At 39.2% G+C, this 17,019-nt stretch overlaps 1 protein-coding gene across 12 annotated transcripts in view; it reads right to left on the bottom strand.

Annotated features, from left to right (window-relative positions):
• Nucleotides 1-17,019, bottom strand: part of KIAA1217 (KIAA1217 ortholog) — a 514,478-nt gene that overhangs the window by 145,353 nt on the left and 352,106 nt on the right. For all 12 annotated transcript variants that reach the window (XM_069729573.1, XM_069729574.1, XM_069729562.1 and 9 more), the window contains one exon: nt 5,823-6,021. In XM_069729573.1, the coding sequence (XP_069585674.1) occupies nt 5,823-6,021 (199 nt within the window). The remainder of the gene's footprint in view (nt 1-5,822; nt 6,022-17,019) is intronic.

Genomic DNA, 17,019 nt, shown 5'->3' with positions numbered 1-17,019 from the left:
CCCTAGAACCCCATGATTTTCTGTTTTTTGCACATTTCTGTTTTCCAACTCTTCCTCCGAGAGCCATGTCATGATATGTACTTTTGCCCTGTCCTCTATTTGAATAATATGCCATTTGATGTATGTAACTGTTCTCTGGTTTCTATTAGGCTACGTTCACATTAGCGTTGCGCCGCCCTGCGTCGGCGACGCAACGCGCGACGCATGTTAAAACGCGCGCAAACGCGCGCAAAAACGCGCGCGTTTTGCGACGCGTGCGTCGTTTTTGACGAAAATCGGACGCACAGAAAATGCAACTTGTTGCATTTTCTTGCGTCCGACGCTAGCGTCGGAAACGACGCACGTGGCGAAAAACGCCACCCAAAAAACGCACGCGTCCCCTATGTTAAACATAGGGGCGCGTCGCCGCTGCGTCGCCGACGCAACAGCGGCGCAACGCTAATGTGAACGTAGCCTTAGCTGTAATTTATGTATTTTCTTGGCTGGGAGTTCACCTGTAACAATGTCTCCTTCCCCCAATACTTGCAGCCCTAAGCTATAATGTAATTAAGCTTTGTCAACATCACTAGTGGAGGAATAGCCATTCTTCCTCACAGCAGGTGGCTAGTCAAATGTACATATTACATAGACTGCCTGGAGCCCACCAGTCTAGAATCTTCTGGTGGACCCAACCATTGAATAGAAGGTGTAACCCCTACCCCTTCATGGGCGGATCCCTGGAGCTCAGACAATCCATTTTTATTTTGAGATCAGATGTGAGTTGATCCTTGAAGGAGAAGGATTCGGGATTCTTAGCTGAGGCAAGACCCCATGTTCATCTGGGACTGCGGAAGCGAACGGGGCGAGACTTGAGCTGAGGACATATCTCGTCGTTTGTGAGATTGTTTTGGGATCTATTGGACTCATGTGGACTATTGCTTTGTTACCTGGCACAAGGATTATCGGGAGGTGCCCCCGAACCTGTTCCATTGGACTAATTGTGGACTCGTTAGATCTACCTGCATGTGTTATTTCAGCGTTCTTGATAATAAATCTGTTGAATCATCCCTCGGCCTGTTGTCCCTTCTTGCTCTGCCGTACACCCCGTCACAAGCCATACCTTTTTTCCTTTGACATAGCTCAGTTAATAAATACATTATAACACTGATTAATACGACTGATGAATAATGTGGACAATCAGTGCACTTGCCGGAATTGGCGTGGTCTTGGTGCACTTGCGGCCTTATTTGCTAGCACCACTGCATCGGGGAGAGCAGTTAAAATATACAAACTTATGTGCTTGGTCGTTCAGGCTGCATGACAACAGAATCCTACGTGTCCTCACAATACCATGGGAACGGATTCCATGGTCACCCATCTGTTTGACCAATCATATTGATATGGTTTAGCGTCCCTCCTGTAATCTCCACTGCTTAACATTGAAATTGCAACAGCAAGAAGGAAAGATGTGGAATTATGGAAATAGCAGGATGGATGCAAATGATGAAAAAAATTGAAACAAAAATTTCAAAACATCTCGATTTATTCAGCATCAAGTATGCGCATCACATGCAGAAATCTCTGCCCTTACAGCTGAAACCTATGAGGTTATTAATAGTTGTCTGAGGAATTTTTTACCACGCTGAATGCACTTGGGAAAATCATCAAGATCCACTGCTGGCAGCTCCCTTTGCAATTGCCGACCAATGATGTTCCAGATGTTTTTGATGGGGGCAGGCTGCTCATAATAACAAGCATCATGCAGCCTGATGTTGTGTTGAAAAAAACACTCCTGGGACACCTTCAAATTTTCTCATGAAGGCCTCTTCATTGGGTTGCCCACGTGGTCTGTAGACTAATTTCCTGCTATCATTGCATACAAGACATAAGAGCAACACATGGCTGACCAGCATATAAACCCATTCCAGTCCCCATTGCCGTCTTGCTCCGCATCATGATAGCTTTTAAAAACGATGGAGGGAGGTCAATAGAAATGTAGCTGGATGTCCGGTTTGTAGCCCAACGTGTAGAAATGTCTTCTGATGGTTTCTGCAGACAGTGTTAGACACCTTAGTCTTGTTATGCCATGCATAATTTCACCTGCAGCATAGATTGGATCACTACGCGCTAGTCTTCAAATCTTGATGGGACCATGTGGGCAAAGTCATGAAAAGGCCTTCATGACGGAACATCACATCGGTCCTACTTCTTGTTGTGATGGGCCATAATATATGGTAGCCAGACCCCTCCTGTCTTCAGTCCAGCTATACTTCAGCTCGGCGTTACATCGATGTGATTGCGGAACCAGTGGTATGTCCATTTCTCCAAAGTGTCCGAGGAGACGATTTTGAGCATGACACCAGGCCGCATGTTGCTCATGTTCCTGTGAGTGCGTAGCCTATATTTGTTAGCATGGCTGCAGCATCTCCGGAATTATCTCCCACCTCAACCACATCTGGGACGTCGTTGGTCGGCAATTGCACAGGAGCTGCCAGCAGTGGATCTTGATGATTCAGTACAGCACAGAATTCCTCAGATGACCATTTTAACCTCATTGATTACACCCAGGGCTGTAAGTGCTCATATTTCTTCACATGGCGCTCAAGCTGGATAATGAGTATATCAAGATCATGACCATTGAACTTTTTACACTTGTGTTCCAATATGTGAAAATGACATAAAAAGCCCAAAGCCTTTTCATTGTTTTCAAAATATATATGTATTTTTTTATTAATAATCAGTAAAATTACAAGTTAGTCTTTAACTTCTTATCTTATTAATTTTAGCGTTCCAAATGCCAGAGTAATAAAAATGCTTCAGCTTCAATAGACACTAAAAAGCGGCGAATCTGCATTCATCCAGGAATAATGCCCATCTCCTTTTTATGGGTTGTTCATTACTACAGCAGCTGGACATCCGTTAGCTAAAATGTAAAAAAAAATCTAAAAAAAAACATAAGATAAAAAGTAATAAAATTCTGTCTAACTTTTATGATTTTTTTTAAAACTAATTATACAGAATCAATAAAAAAGGAGAAAGCGCACCTTAATAAACTTTGTCATATAACGTGGAAGTGTTTTCCCACTCAATGGGAAAGTAGTAGACTTTTGCTTTTACTGAAGGGGGTAAAAAGTGATACAAAAAATTTACCAAAACTGAACGATAAAGTACAGAAAAAGCCATAGAAGTTATTTGTGTTAATTTCCATTATTTGCACATTCTGCATAATTCTAATCATATGCCCTGGTGTAATACTGTAATTTCACATGATAATGATAATGAGGCACTCGGAACGAGTCCTAAGGGTGAGATTATAGAATATTAATATCACTACTGCAGTACTTAAATTGCCTCGAACCTCCATGATGACTGACTTCGTATCAAGAGCCGTGAATGTCTAGAATATTAATAATCGCCATTTATTCTGATCTAGTGCTGACAGTGTACGCTGCACCCCATGTACAGGGATAACACGAGTCTTATAAATCTGGTGTTAGAGTATTTACACTTTCATTTTCCGGCACAAGGCAGAGAAGTGAGATGAATCAACTTTCACAAGATGTTACATTTTACATAAAATTTGACTTCGCTTATAAAGCTAAAATACAGCCGTCCTCATGTAGCGCTGCAATGATCCTACAGATCAAACAGAACAAAATGGTTTTAAAAGAGTCACATTACTGAGCTAGGATAATGAAGAACAAGAACCACAAACTGGGAAAACTTTGCCATCCTAATCTGTGGTCCTTGGGACTTGGCGCCCAGATCGTGAGAGCAAGGAATTCCGATGGGTGTGTACGAGTCTGACCCTCGATTATGGTATGGGCTTGTAGAAGGTTACAAGGAGGGTAGAAGTTGCTCATAAGGCAGTTTTCAGGTTATTGTAGGTTGGAGGTGTTTCTGAAAATACAGATTTTAAGGTCATTCTTGAAGGTTTCGATGGTTGGGAAGAGTCTGACCAGTTGGGGTAGAGAGAAGGACAGGCGGAATCCTGGAGATAGTGGTTTGAAGAGCAGACAAGTAGAGATTGAAGAAGGAGATGATTAAGTGTTGGGAGATAACGGGGGATTGGGTCAGAAATGTACGAACGGGATAGGTCATGGCCGTGTTTGTCAGTGTTAATAGATTGACAAATAAGAGAGGAAGAAAGGGAATGAGTAGAGGGGTGCATTAACTGAGGAAGCAGACTTGAGATTGGATCGGAGAGGAACAAGAGTTAGATGAGAGGCCACAAAGAAAAAATGTTGATGTGGTCTAGGGAAGAAATTATAATAGCAATTTTGTTGACTCAAGATTGAGGAAAGAGCATTTGAGATGTTTTTTTTTTAGATGGAGGAGGCAGGATGGAGTAAGGGATTGGATGAGAAGTTAAAAAGCCAAGATCATAGAATCATAGAATGTGAATGTTAGAGTTGGAAGGGACCTCCTGCGTCATCTGGTCCAACCACCTGCTCAAAGCAGGATTCACTAACCCATCTCAGACAGATGTCTGTCCAGCCTCTGTATGAAGACTTCCATTGAAGGAGAACTCACCACCTCTCATGGCAGCCTGTTCCACTCATTGATCACCCTCACTGTCAAAAAGTGTTCTCTAATATCTAATCTGTATCTTCTCCCTCTCAGTTTCGTTCCATTACTTCTCATGTCTCCATGTGCAAATGAGAATAAAGATGATCCCTCTGCAGTGTGACAGCCCTTCAGATGTTTGTAGACCGCTCTTAAGTCTCCTCTTAGCCTTCTTTTTTTTGAAGGCTAGAGTTTGTTTGGGAATGTATGGAGCAGTTAACTACGATTAATAAGTCTGGTAGGGAGTGAGTCAGATAGTTCAAAAATAAAGATAAACCGAGTTTTCTCCCATGCTAAGTTTTAGGAAATGAGAGGATATATGTGAGGCCCAGTGGTACGGGAAGATATGGGATTCCATGACATGTTTAAGGGCAGAGGTATGGATAAAGAGGAGTAAGAGGAAAACTGCAGAGCCTAAACATTTACTCAACTTTTTTTTAAATTAAGTATCCTCCTTGCAAAGTTATAAATTTTTGCAATACTTTGTAATATGTTATTACCTTATTTTACTTTCTTCTCTCCCAAACAAAATCAGCAGTTTCAATGCCCGCTTCATGATTCTTTAGGCACTGCTTTTAACTGCTGCTCTGCAAACAGCTGTACACTATATTCAATAAACTTGGATACATGAAATCCCCCTTCTGAGTACAGCCTTGGGAGACATGGGAATGAAAGGCTGAAAGAGAGGAATTCCCGTACACACAGTGTGTGGTTATCATGTACAGATGTTTGTCGAGCAGCAGTTGAAAACAGCTTCTAAAGGAGCCTGAACTGGGTATTAAAAGTAGAACTGCAGAGAAGTGTTTGGGAGAGAAGGAAGCAAAATAAGGTAATCAAATATATTACAGAAATTTACATATTTGAAAAAGCCTGGAGGATAATTAAATAAAAACAAAAAATGTTTAGATAATCTTTAAAAGATACCAACACACCAACGCAGGGAGCCTGAGATATTGAGTTGATACGTGAGGAGACATTTTATATTCAAACACATTTTACATTATATGTGTGATAATGGTAAATGAGATAAAGAAACACAACCCCCTGTTAGGGTATGTTTTCTGTCGTCGCTGGGTTTAATTTTATACTGTGCATTATGTACATTTTTTGGGGGCGCTCTCTTGGTACTTTTTTGGACAGATTCCCAGTGGAACCGTCTGAAAAAGACGTCGTGTGCACAAAGCCTTGTTAGAGATTTTTTACAATTTTTCTATAGATTACATGCTAATACTCATAAATATAATTCTCCAAGTATTACGTTCGCTTTGTTCTCTTACCTTACATCGCTCAGCTCATAATACAAATTCCTTCCTTCATCCTTTATATAAATGGCGGTACTGGGGGATTCCAGCACCTTCATTGTCAGCTGCTGCGGGAAGGCACTTACAAAGAGGGCACGTATGGTGTCTACACTGGTAATTTCATTGGGCATCTGGAGCTTCTTTGTGTCTTCTCCATACTGTAGAAAAAGCACACCTGCAATAAAACGGAAAGTGGTGCGTTAGTAGATGCTGACTACCGCTAATCGGCAAATAATACGAACAGTTTAGAAATGTCTAATGTGCCCATAGTCTATCATTTGCCAGATGTACAGAGGTTTCTACCCTTATCTCATCTTGGATTTGGTTTAGGATTTCTCACAAAATAATGGAAATAAAGTATGGTGACATCCCAGCAAACCTCTCGACGGGCCACAATCTACATCCCAACTACAGCATAGCCACAATAGACACATATAGCATAGACATCCCCCTTACAGAGTATCACAAATGATGTATTTCTTAAAAACTCATACAACATATCTCAAGACATGTTATGTTAAAAGCAAAGGAAACGAAGAACAAATCTTTATATCAGGGTGTCCTAATATATGATTGGTCAAAATACATTATTTCACTTATAATTGATGTACAATAATAAATTGTATTGTGGTACCGTGTTAGCCCAAAAAATCGATGTGAATATTTTTCTGCCCAATGATGGCAGAAGTATTCTAGGAGTGATACCTTTATTGGCTAACCTGAAAATAATATGTTTGCAAGCTTTCAGAGCACAGAGGCTCCTTCTTCAGGCAAGATTACAAAAAGTAATCATGCCTGAAGAAGGAGACACTGTGCTCTGAAAGCTTGCAAACATATTATTTTCTGGTTAGCTAATAAAGGTATCACTCCTAGAATACTTCTGCCATCATTGGGCAGAAAAATATTCACTTCACTTCAAATTGAAATGTTTGATAAAAAGGAGTGTTCCCAGCTCGTACAATTAGTCCGTATCCATAGGATATGTCCTACATATATATTAGATGTAGGTCCCGGCAATTGGACCCACATCTATTATGAGAAAGGGGCCTAGTTTCACCCTACTTTCAGTGGAGAATTGGTCCCAAACAAATTAATGGGATTACCGACCAACTCTCCACTGACAATGGCAGGCATCAGGGCCCCCTTGTTCTCAAGACAGATGCAGGTCCCATTGGTGGGATCCACATATACTACGCATTTATGGCAAGGCGCTGGGGTCCTGGGTTCAAATCCAACCAAGGATGACATCTTCAAGGAGTTTGTATGTCCTCCCGGTGTTTGTGTGGGTTTCCGCAAGGTTCTTCGGTTTCCTCCCACACGTCAAATACATCCTGAAAGGGAATCTAAATTGTGAGCCCCATTGGGGGTTAATTTTGGGTGCCAATGGCAGACCTATGGAACGGCATAGATATCCATTTCATGAAAAATATTAAGTGGTACCAGAAAAAGTAATGTGAGGGAAACCATAAGACATGATGCAATAACCCCCATAAAAACCAGAGCAAAGTCAACAAAACCCACCAATTTTGGCAGTTCCCAACACTTGTCCCAACAAAGTTTACCACTGAGCCATTGTGCTGCGGTACCGAAATACGCACTAACAAAACAACCTTGGAAATGTCCATCAATAGCCAATCATAAGACGCAAATTGGCCGATTTCATTAAAACTGACATTTTGTTTTTGAATGGGAGTGGTGTAAAAATGACAAAAGTTGCTAAATTTGTGCAAACAATTTGTGACTTTTCAAAGTGATTTATGCCATAATTCTGGCAAAAAAAACCAAAACACTTTCTTGAATCAGGCCCTAAACCTTATCTGCTCAGGTTAATAAAAAAAAGTATTGTATAATAATATAGCTGGAATGATGTTTATATTCATAGTCCGGAACTTGGACCTTTCGCTGTCGCTCTTAAGCTGTTCCATAGGAGTCTGAAATCAATTTTGCATCTCTTGCTCTTCCATTCCTTAATCATAACAGGATTATAATTCCTTTTACAACCTCTGAGGATAACAAGCGTGACATACACATGAATTTATGCATGAAAATAGCTACTCGGGATATTTAAACACCCGAGAAAACATTGACAATCTAATGGTTAAAACATTAATAAAGTAAATTATGCACTGATTAAAGCAGAGCCGTCTACACTTTTTTTTGTCGCTATCCTCGGGGGAGAGAATAACATATGGTTGCCGGGATAACTCAATAGAAATAGGTTTCTTCCAGACAATTTATTTATTTATTTTGCTCAAGGAGGATTTTCTGAAACGGTTTCTAAACTCCAGTGTATTTATAGAAATAGTATGGAATATTTAGATTAAAGTGTTTGCTTTTTTTTGGAAAGGTTTTTTTTTTTTTTTTTTTGGAAGGATACATTATCAATATTCTGCCCACAAGGTGTGTAACATCTGGAATCACCAGTGATCAGCGGTAATCAAAGCAAAAGCAAGTGTTCTGTTTTCCTACAGTGCCACCACAGGTGCAATGAAGTATTACACCATATTGAAATCGATGGACTTTATGTATAATGAAGACATGCTGGGTCCTCCAGAGTGAAAACTGATCCCAATGATATGTTATATTGGACTAAAATGTTTCTTGAATTTTCCTGAAGATGTATTTTTTATTAAATGAAATAAAATAGGTAATTTTTATAGACTACATTGAATTAGGTATTTCCTCACAATAAGACGCTCCGGAGTCTGACAGTTGCAATCAATCCCACCAGAGAATATAAGAGACAATGGAAGTTTTGGTTTCTAACAGCATTTCAGAGGCTTCTTCAGCTCTCCTGACAAGTCTGTCTTAATAAATGCTTGCATCTGCAATAAAATGCCAATTCTAGAGAATCTTCTCTTATAATGTTTTATTGTGCCGTCCTTCTATTATTCCTCCTAGAAGTTTATAAATAGACAGTTAGGTGTTACTATTGCCTTGTCAAATGGGTGTTTCTCTGAACACTTTGACATTGACCAATCAATGACAGACATTGTAGGGACACACCCCTGAGGACCTTGGGAACAGTAATGCCCAGTGGTGTATTTAAACATATGATAGGATCAACAGAGCAACGGCACAACACATAGCTAAGAAAACATGCTATAGAATTATTATTTCATGAGGGTCACAAGTATTTACCAAAGCAAAAATGTCAGGTGTCACAGCGCCTCTTCCTGCCACCGCGTCTGCCGCTGCACCTGCCGCACTCTTCCCTGCCCGCTGGCATACTTACCCATCCCGGCGTGCTCCTGCGGTGTGCAATCGCCTTCCGGCCTCTTCTCTTCATGACTCGCCGCTGGTCCCAGGTTCCCGTTGGGTGCGCGTGCGCACCTCCCACTCTAACTCCCTCTGCGCACGCGCACTTTCTTGTTCTCAACTGCAGACACTCCATTCCTCCACTCGGTGACCCTGGAGGACCCTGACCCGGATGTCCTGTGGCACGCAGCCTATTTAAGGTTACCCTTCCCTCTGCTCCATGCCTGATTGTCATTTGTCTCCATTTGACCCAGGTCCCTCTGTGCTTTGCATTTCTCTGTCCTGTGCGTGCGCCATATCCTGCCTGTCCTGTGTCTCCACCATAGCCAGTCTGTCCTGTGCATCCGCCATATCCTGCCTGTCCTGTGTCTCCGCCATAGCCTGTCAGTCCTGTGCGTCTGCCATATCGTAACCACCGATTGACCAATCCGCTGCATGACCAGCTCTACCCTCACCTACTGTATTCTCACCCATCCCTTGTAGATTGTGAGCCTTCGCGGGCAGGGTCCTCATTCCTCCTCTACCAGTTATGACTTGTATTGTTTAAGATTATTGTACTTGTTTTTATTATGTATACCCCTCCTCACATGTAAAGCGCCATGGAATAAATGGCGCTATAACAATAAATAATAATAATAATAATATTAATAAAGTGTGTGACCCACATTAAAGTTGCGCAGCTTCCAAGACATAGGGCTTGATTCACCATTTGCATTGTTTTAATTACTTTTATTGTTTTTTGTCTTTTAGTATTTGTTTGCGTTTTTTTTCCCAACAATTTCTTAAAATGCTTTTTTATTTTTCTCTTCAATCCCTACAGCCTTATATTGCATGTACTGTTAAAATATTGCACAATTTACAGAAACAAATTGAGATGCACATAAAATCACTGGGACTGAGTATTTGCAAAAAAATGTTTCAGCTTTTTAAAAAGTCACAATTGATAAAATCATCTGAAAACATCTGCAAACTCCAAACACCGTCTACAATGCTGTACATAGAAAACAGGAAAACATGTAAATTAGACTTCAAAAAGGGAGCAACTCAAAAAAATAAAAAAGCGCAAATGAAAAAATAGTGATAGGCCATCAATATAAAAGTCCTGAATAAACCCTCTGACACCAATTTTATCCTCATAATAAAATACTCTATAGGTTGATTATTAAAAAATGTTCGTGAAGATAAACGATCAACTCTAATTTTATGTGTTTATTTCATTATTATAAAGTCCTATTAGGAGCATATGAATAAACTATGAAATGAAGACAAAAATTAATGTTGAGTCAAATGGATACTCCTGGAAAATACAGGTAAAACTCCAATTATTTCTAACGTAATAAAAAAAATCTTTAAAAAGGGGTTGTCAAGTTTAAAAAAAAACAAAAAAACATTTTCTACATCCCTTTTCTGGATGATGAAAGAGCGTTTAATGATCTGGAGGACCTGTCCTTCCTTCATTATGCAGAAAAAGTATTGATTTCAATTGGCATTCTGTAATTCTTACATTTTCCTGCGGGGGTGCTGCTCAAAAATTGAGCACTTACTTCCGGGTTCCCCTACACTGCCTACTGCATAGAGCTAATTCAGTCTCAGGAAAGGGACATTGTATTGCCAATTTATTGATGGACTATTCTAAAAAGTAGAGATTGTCAAAAGCCGAGAACCCAATTAAAGACCAAATAAGATGATTCTTTTAGGATTGTTGAAAATCTAACTAGGGACTACGAGAAAAAAAAAAGGCAGAGAAAGAATTATCTGATTATTAGTAAAGTATAGAAATGGATTTAGGTTTACTGCATTATGGAGTCATTTTTTAGAACCCAAATTCTTTATGAACGAAAAATTACAAAATGTTCTACAAGACTTTTTTTTTTTAACAAGCCTTAAAAATATCAGTTATAGCAAAGAATTAGACTGTATTTTACATACATGAAAGGTTTGAAGCTAATTCAGGAAGGGTGACTGGATATTGACTGTTCTGCCAATATTTAGAAACATCTGGTCAGACATTATTCTTTAGAGAAGAAAAATATTTCCAATTTTGGTAGTAAAGTGTGTTCTTCATATCTTTCATTTTAACAATGTTCTTCATAAACCTACCTCCCAAAACCTCCAGATCTTACATCAATGCATTGTGTCTGGTGACAGCTGGCTTTTCTGGATAACAATGTGAGGATGGGGATCAAAGCAAAAAGGATCAGAAGTTATAAGAGAGAGTTTTTTTAAATGCTAAGTGCTTGTCTTTAGAACATTATGAGGCCTTTTTTCGTGAAACGTAACATTGACCACATTACATATGATTAATTTTGAAGATTATCAGCTTCTCAAACCATGTGATGTAGATCTTATCTTCATAGTATAATTGTCCAAAGCTTTATCTTACTACTGAATTGTCAAAATCGGTCCATTTATCCAAAAAACTGCCCAAATGGACAGTGGAACTTTGCCCCCATGGGGCTCAACGTTACAGTAGTGTTCTCCATTGAGCCCAGATTCTGATATGACAATATTGCTTGAAGGTCTTGGAGAAAACAATCTCGTTTGTAATTGAGCTGAAACCACTGAGAACTTTTATAGCATCAACCTACAAATAACGTATTTTAGGTAACAAACCCATTCCTGATAGGGCTATGTTTAGTTTTTGTGTTTCATTCTTTTCCAACAGGTGGCCCAAGACTTCTAGTCTTCTTACTCTCTGCATGTTTAATTTCCCAAAGGAGCATGCACGACTTATAAGTCTCCTCACTCTGACATGCCAGGCTTGGCTTGTCTCTCCACAAGGAGGAATGTTACCCTTTAGGCTCAAGTTCTTTTTCCTTCAAAAGTCGTAACTTTTGTTTATTTTTCTGTGCACAACGCTATATGAAGGCTTGTTTTTTTATGGGACAAGTTGTACTTTTTGAAATATACCATTCATTTTACCTTACAGTGTACTAAGAAACAGGAAAAAAAAAATCCAAGTGAATAGTGAAAAAAATGCCATGGTAAAATTGACCTGGTAATATGAGTCTTCAGGTCTCCAGGTTATTATGATTACGGTGATATCAAACTTGCAAAAAAAAACAGTTAATGTGACTAAAGGAAAAAAATAAATTTGGTAAAAAAAAAATTGGTTTGTACGAGTTGTAACCCCATTTTCTGATACCTTTAATATTTTTATTTTTCCATCAGTGGAGCTGTATAAGAAATTATGCTTTTTGTGTTGAGCTGATGTTTTCATTTATGCCATTTTGGATTGTATATACAACGCCTTTGAATAATCAATGTTTGGCTAACATTTGTATATTGACGTGTCAAAAGTATCAGATTAGAAAACGTTCAGTAGATGGGACATAAACATAAAAAAACAAAAACAAAATAACACTGGTTGCAAGAATAAATACACCATAGTCTTCTCAGCCCTTATCTTAATAGTATGAAGCCATCCGGTTGCTGGTCTTCCTCTTCGCCTTGTTCCTTCTATCCTGCCGACCATCTTGTTCTTCTCCAGTGATTGCTCTCTTCAAATGATGTGTCCAAAGTAGGCAAGTCGTAGCTTTGTGATCCTTGCTTCGAGTGACATTTCTGGCTAGATTTGTTCTTCTTGGCCATCCATGGTATTGATAGCATCCATCTCCAGCACCACATTTCGAAGACATTGATTCTTCTTGTCATGTTTCTCTATCATCCAAGTTTTGCATCCATATCTTACTACAGAAAAGACCATACACACATTCACCCATACTCATAGTGATTGTTCCCCTATACAAAAAAGTTCATTATAAGTTACAAATCTAATTTCCCTAAATTGACGTTAGTTAAAGTCTGGATCAGACTGCCTTCTAGAACACGAAAGACTTCTTTGTTGAGCTCAGGTTCGACCAACAATATGGGCCCCAGTGCTCAAGCAGAGGACTTCACTTGTCACTCGGCTCTTTTTCCTATGGATTGATTCACAAATAACCTTTCAGATTTTATTCATAGTGAATCATGTGCAATGAAAACAATTAAGAATACAACGCAACTAAAGGTGGACGAGAACATGTTCTTCATCGATGGTTAGTAGACCCACCAAAACATCTTGGGTGGACCCAAGGAACCCCAGTCTTATATTGTTTTATGGAGTCAGTGTAATGAATGCATCATAGTCTTGGTAAAATCAGTAGAGATTAGCCATTTCAATAATTCTGTCAAATTATTGTATTCACCGTTTAATAATTACGACCCTCCCGAACCAATTGGCCGCATCCGTCATATAGTCGCCACTTTGAAACAAAGAATGGGAACTGCAGCAGGTATGAAAAAAAGAATGGTCAGGGCTGGAGGAGGTGAGCACCATTTATTTTTCTGCTTTATAACGTTTGCCGGTATTTAGATTTTTATAGACGTTGGATAACGCCTTTAATTTGTAGGACTTCGTCCAGGTCATCGTTCCTCTTTCGTCAAGGTGATTATTTTCTTTCATACATATATCTCCTCTGTAACAGGCTATTAACATCATCGTTATCAGGACTAAATAAAGCATACATCTCCAAAAAATGAACCTCAACAAAAAAAAAATCCTGGGTAATAACACACCGTCTAATGAAACAATGTACGGTATATGTTTCTCATCCTCAGCAAAGAAAACATAGTAAGATAAAGAGTACATCTGGTTTTTAGGAATGTCATAAAAGACAAAGAGGTAAGGAGGTTTTTTTTTCTTCAAAATAAGGTCATAGAAAGTGCAGGAGGCCCACAAATACTGATTGTATACTTAGGAAGACCAAGTCTACGATACCATGGTGACCCCACCTTCTTAGGACTATACAAACATGTGGAGATCACAGATATTACTTTTCTCTTTCTAATAACCTGAGATTGTTCTCCATCAAAAGGGCATAAGAAGTAAGTGAACCCACATGGGAGACATAAATACGAAATATTACATTTTTTTCCTTTTATGGTGTACAGTAAATATCGTAAGTTTGAAGAATATGTTCTAAAAATAACAGCAATATCGATTTAATATTGTGGAATCTATCTACTCTCCTCAATATTAGAATTAGAACACCGAGAACGAAAAGTCATAAAATGATATAAATCACAGGATGGATAGACACGTTAATAAAATGCAAATAATGAAAAAACATTTTCAAAACATCTCGATTTATTCAGTATGGAGTATGGCGCAACGTACAGAAATCCTCGCCCTTAAAAGCCTTTGCTGCTACCAATGAGGTTATTAGTGGTGGAGGAATTTTGTGCTATGCTGAATGAATAATCATTGGGCAAATCATCAAGATCCACAGTTGGCAGCTGCCACCGCAACTGCCGACCAAATATGTCCTAGATGTAGCACCAGCAACATGCAGTCTGGCATCGTGGGGTTGAAAAACGGCACCAGGGACACTTTGGAGAAATGACCATGTTCCTGTCAGTGACTGCTACACATTTAAAGGGACTCTGTCAGCACAGAATGACTGTTGAGGCCAAGTACAGGCACTCGGTGCATCATGGTGCGGCCAGTCATTTAAATACACCTTCTCACCTGCTTTTTCCCCTCCACCCTCCACTTCTTTCATTGACAGTTCAGGCTTCATAGAGCCAGAGAAGGGGCGGAGATAGATGGAATCCAAGCAGGTGGGAAGGTGTATGTAAACGTTTGGCCGCACCATGATGCACCGAGTGCCCGTTATTGGTTTGAACCGTCATTCTGGGCTGACAGAGTCCCTATAATGAAGCATGAGTCTTCAGCTCTGTTCCATACGTTTACATCCAGCTACCAGAGCAAATACCAGTTGGTCGATGGGGTGCCAGGTGGCGGACCCCCACCAATCTCATTTTCTTGATCTATCCTATGGATATTGATGACCTATCTTCATCAATATGGTGTGATCGAACGATCGCTTTATTAACTCTGGTGGTCTTCACTGGGCCTAGATGTCAAAACATCCCTTTCTTTGGTTTCCCGATAGATGAGGCTTGTGATTGACTGCAGAGATCAAGTGGTTGGAAAAGAACATAATCATATTAACCATATGTGAATCGATGAGTATGCCTCTATTTAACAAAAAAAGTTGTTTTTTTGCTCAGTTGAGTCGAACAACCCCTTAAATGGGGTAGTCCGGGCTGCTCTTTTCTAAATCAGTGCCACTTATATCCAAGTGATGTGTCTTGAATTGTAGCACAGCTCCCTTCACTGCAATATCAGACTATTCCTGGATAACTATTTTAAAGGGAAGCTATGAATCATTTTTTTTGTGTTACATGTTTTTTTTTACATTTCTCAATCTTTATTAAAAAATATAAAATTAGTAATCTTGCAATTTTCACAAGGGCCACTTGGGCTTTTTTAGACTCTTACTTCCTGTCCTTTCAGGAAGAGTTTTCAGCAGGCTCCTTATCATCAGAGGCAGGATTACAGTGACAGGAAACACCTCTGTACACAGCTGATAACAAAGGATCCACCAATCACAAACAGGCGGTGTCACAGCTGACCCTTCTCCCCCTACCTTCACGATGAACATTGCACCCTCTCATTAGACACTTTAATACAAAATTTTGGGACAGGGTCTGACCACTGTGGCTTTGTACATGTTGAAGTGCTGTCCCCCTGTATCCAGATTCATGTGATGTATAACACCAGTTAGTCTGATTATAAAGGAAAGGAAAAGGGAGGGGTAGACATTTGAAAAAATACCACAATTTTACTTTTATTGTGATAATTAAAAAGCTCATAATTAAAATGTCCCTATACCTGACCAAGCATTCCCTTTGGGGGTAAGAGAGAATAAACCGAGGTCTACAATTCCAAAGGTACAAAAATCCCCCCAATTGAATTCAGTAAGACCCAAAAATTAGAATACTGACTCTGCTTTTCAGGGTAAATTGTATTCGATAATTAAATTGGAAATTGAGGACCCCGGTTTATTCGCTCTGAATCCCCAAAATAATTCTTATTCAGAGATAATGATGTTTTAATTATGAGCATTTTATTTATCACAATAAAATAAATTTTAGTATTTTTTTCACATGTCTACCCCTCTCTTTGCCTCTCCTTTATAATCAGGCTTTGTACATGTGTTGTTTCCTGATACAAAATAAAGTATAAGTCTTAAATAGCCCCAGTGGTTAGTGTGAAAATTGCAAAGTACCTATTATCTTTTTTTTTAATACAGATCATGCTATGTTAAAAAAAAATAAAAATGCTAAACATTTTTTCAAAATACTTTGAATACAAAAACCTGATTTAATAATAATGGGTAATCTTCAGATGACAGATTCAGTTTAAGATCTTCAAGGGAATTTTGAAGAAATTTTGTAAATCACGTTCGGTACTTTATCTTCCGGATGAACCTCTTGAGATGAAAGTGTTAATATCAATAGCGTCTTTTTCCTCTCTTTTTTTTTTTTTCTACGTTGCTAGACTTAAAATACAGAGATTATTCATGAAATTAAATCCTGTTTCCAGGGCCAAACTCATCAAATTGCACTTGCCGCTGATATGGTGAATTTACTAGGAATTTGCCACTAATCCCCCATTTCAAAGGGAGAGAGGCGGCTCGCACAATGGGTCAGCGCTTCATAAAGGAAGGTTAGCTCGCACTAATGTTTATAGCTTGCTTTGCGTTTGTTCTCGATTCGTGTAGAACATTTTTCTCGTGGAGCCGGGATCAATTTAACATTTAATTCCTCCTGACAATAAAGACTTCTTAAACTCCTATACGTTTTCGCAGGGTTCACTTTGTCAGACCCTACACAATGTGCCGTCTGCAGCTATTTGAGGCTCTGATATATTATGTCTTATAACTTGGGATCAAGTGATCGCCGTTTAATTTTCTTTGACTTTTAAGAAAGTAATAGGGAGGATTTCAGGTGGCGGATATTATATATACGGCACAGGACTGTCATATTGATGGCGGGTTTTTAGATTTACAGCAATAGCCACTACTGG

Source organism: Ranitomeya imitator, chromosome 6 (genome assembly GCF_032444005.1).
Source record: "Ranitomeya imitator isolate aRanImi1 chromosome 6, aRanImi1.pri, whole genome shotgun sequence".
NCBI lineage: Eukaryota > Metazoa > Chordata > Amphibia > Anura > Dendrobatidae > Ranitomeya > Ranitomeya imitator.
The sequence above is the reverse complement of the archived record's forward strand: the minus strand, read 5'-3'. Positions and strand labels throughout refer to the sequence as shown.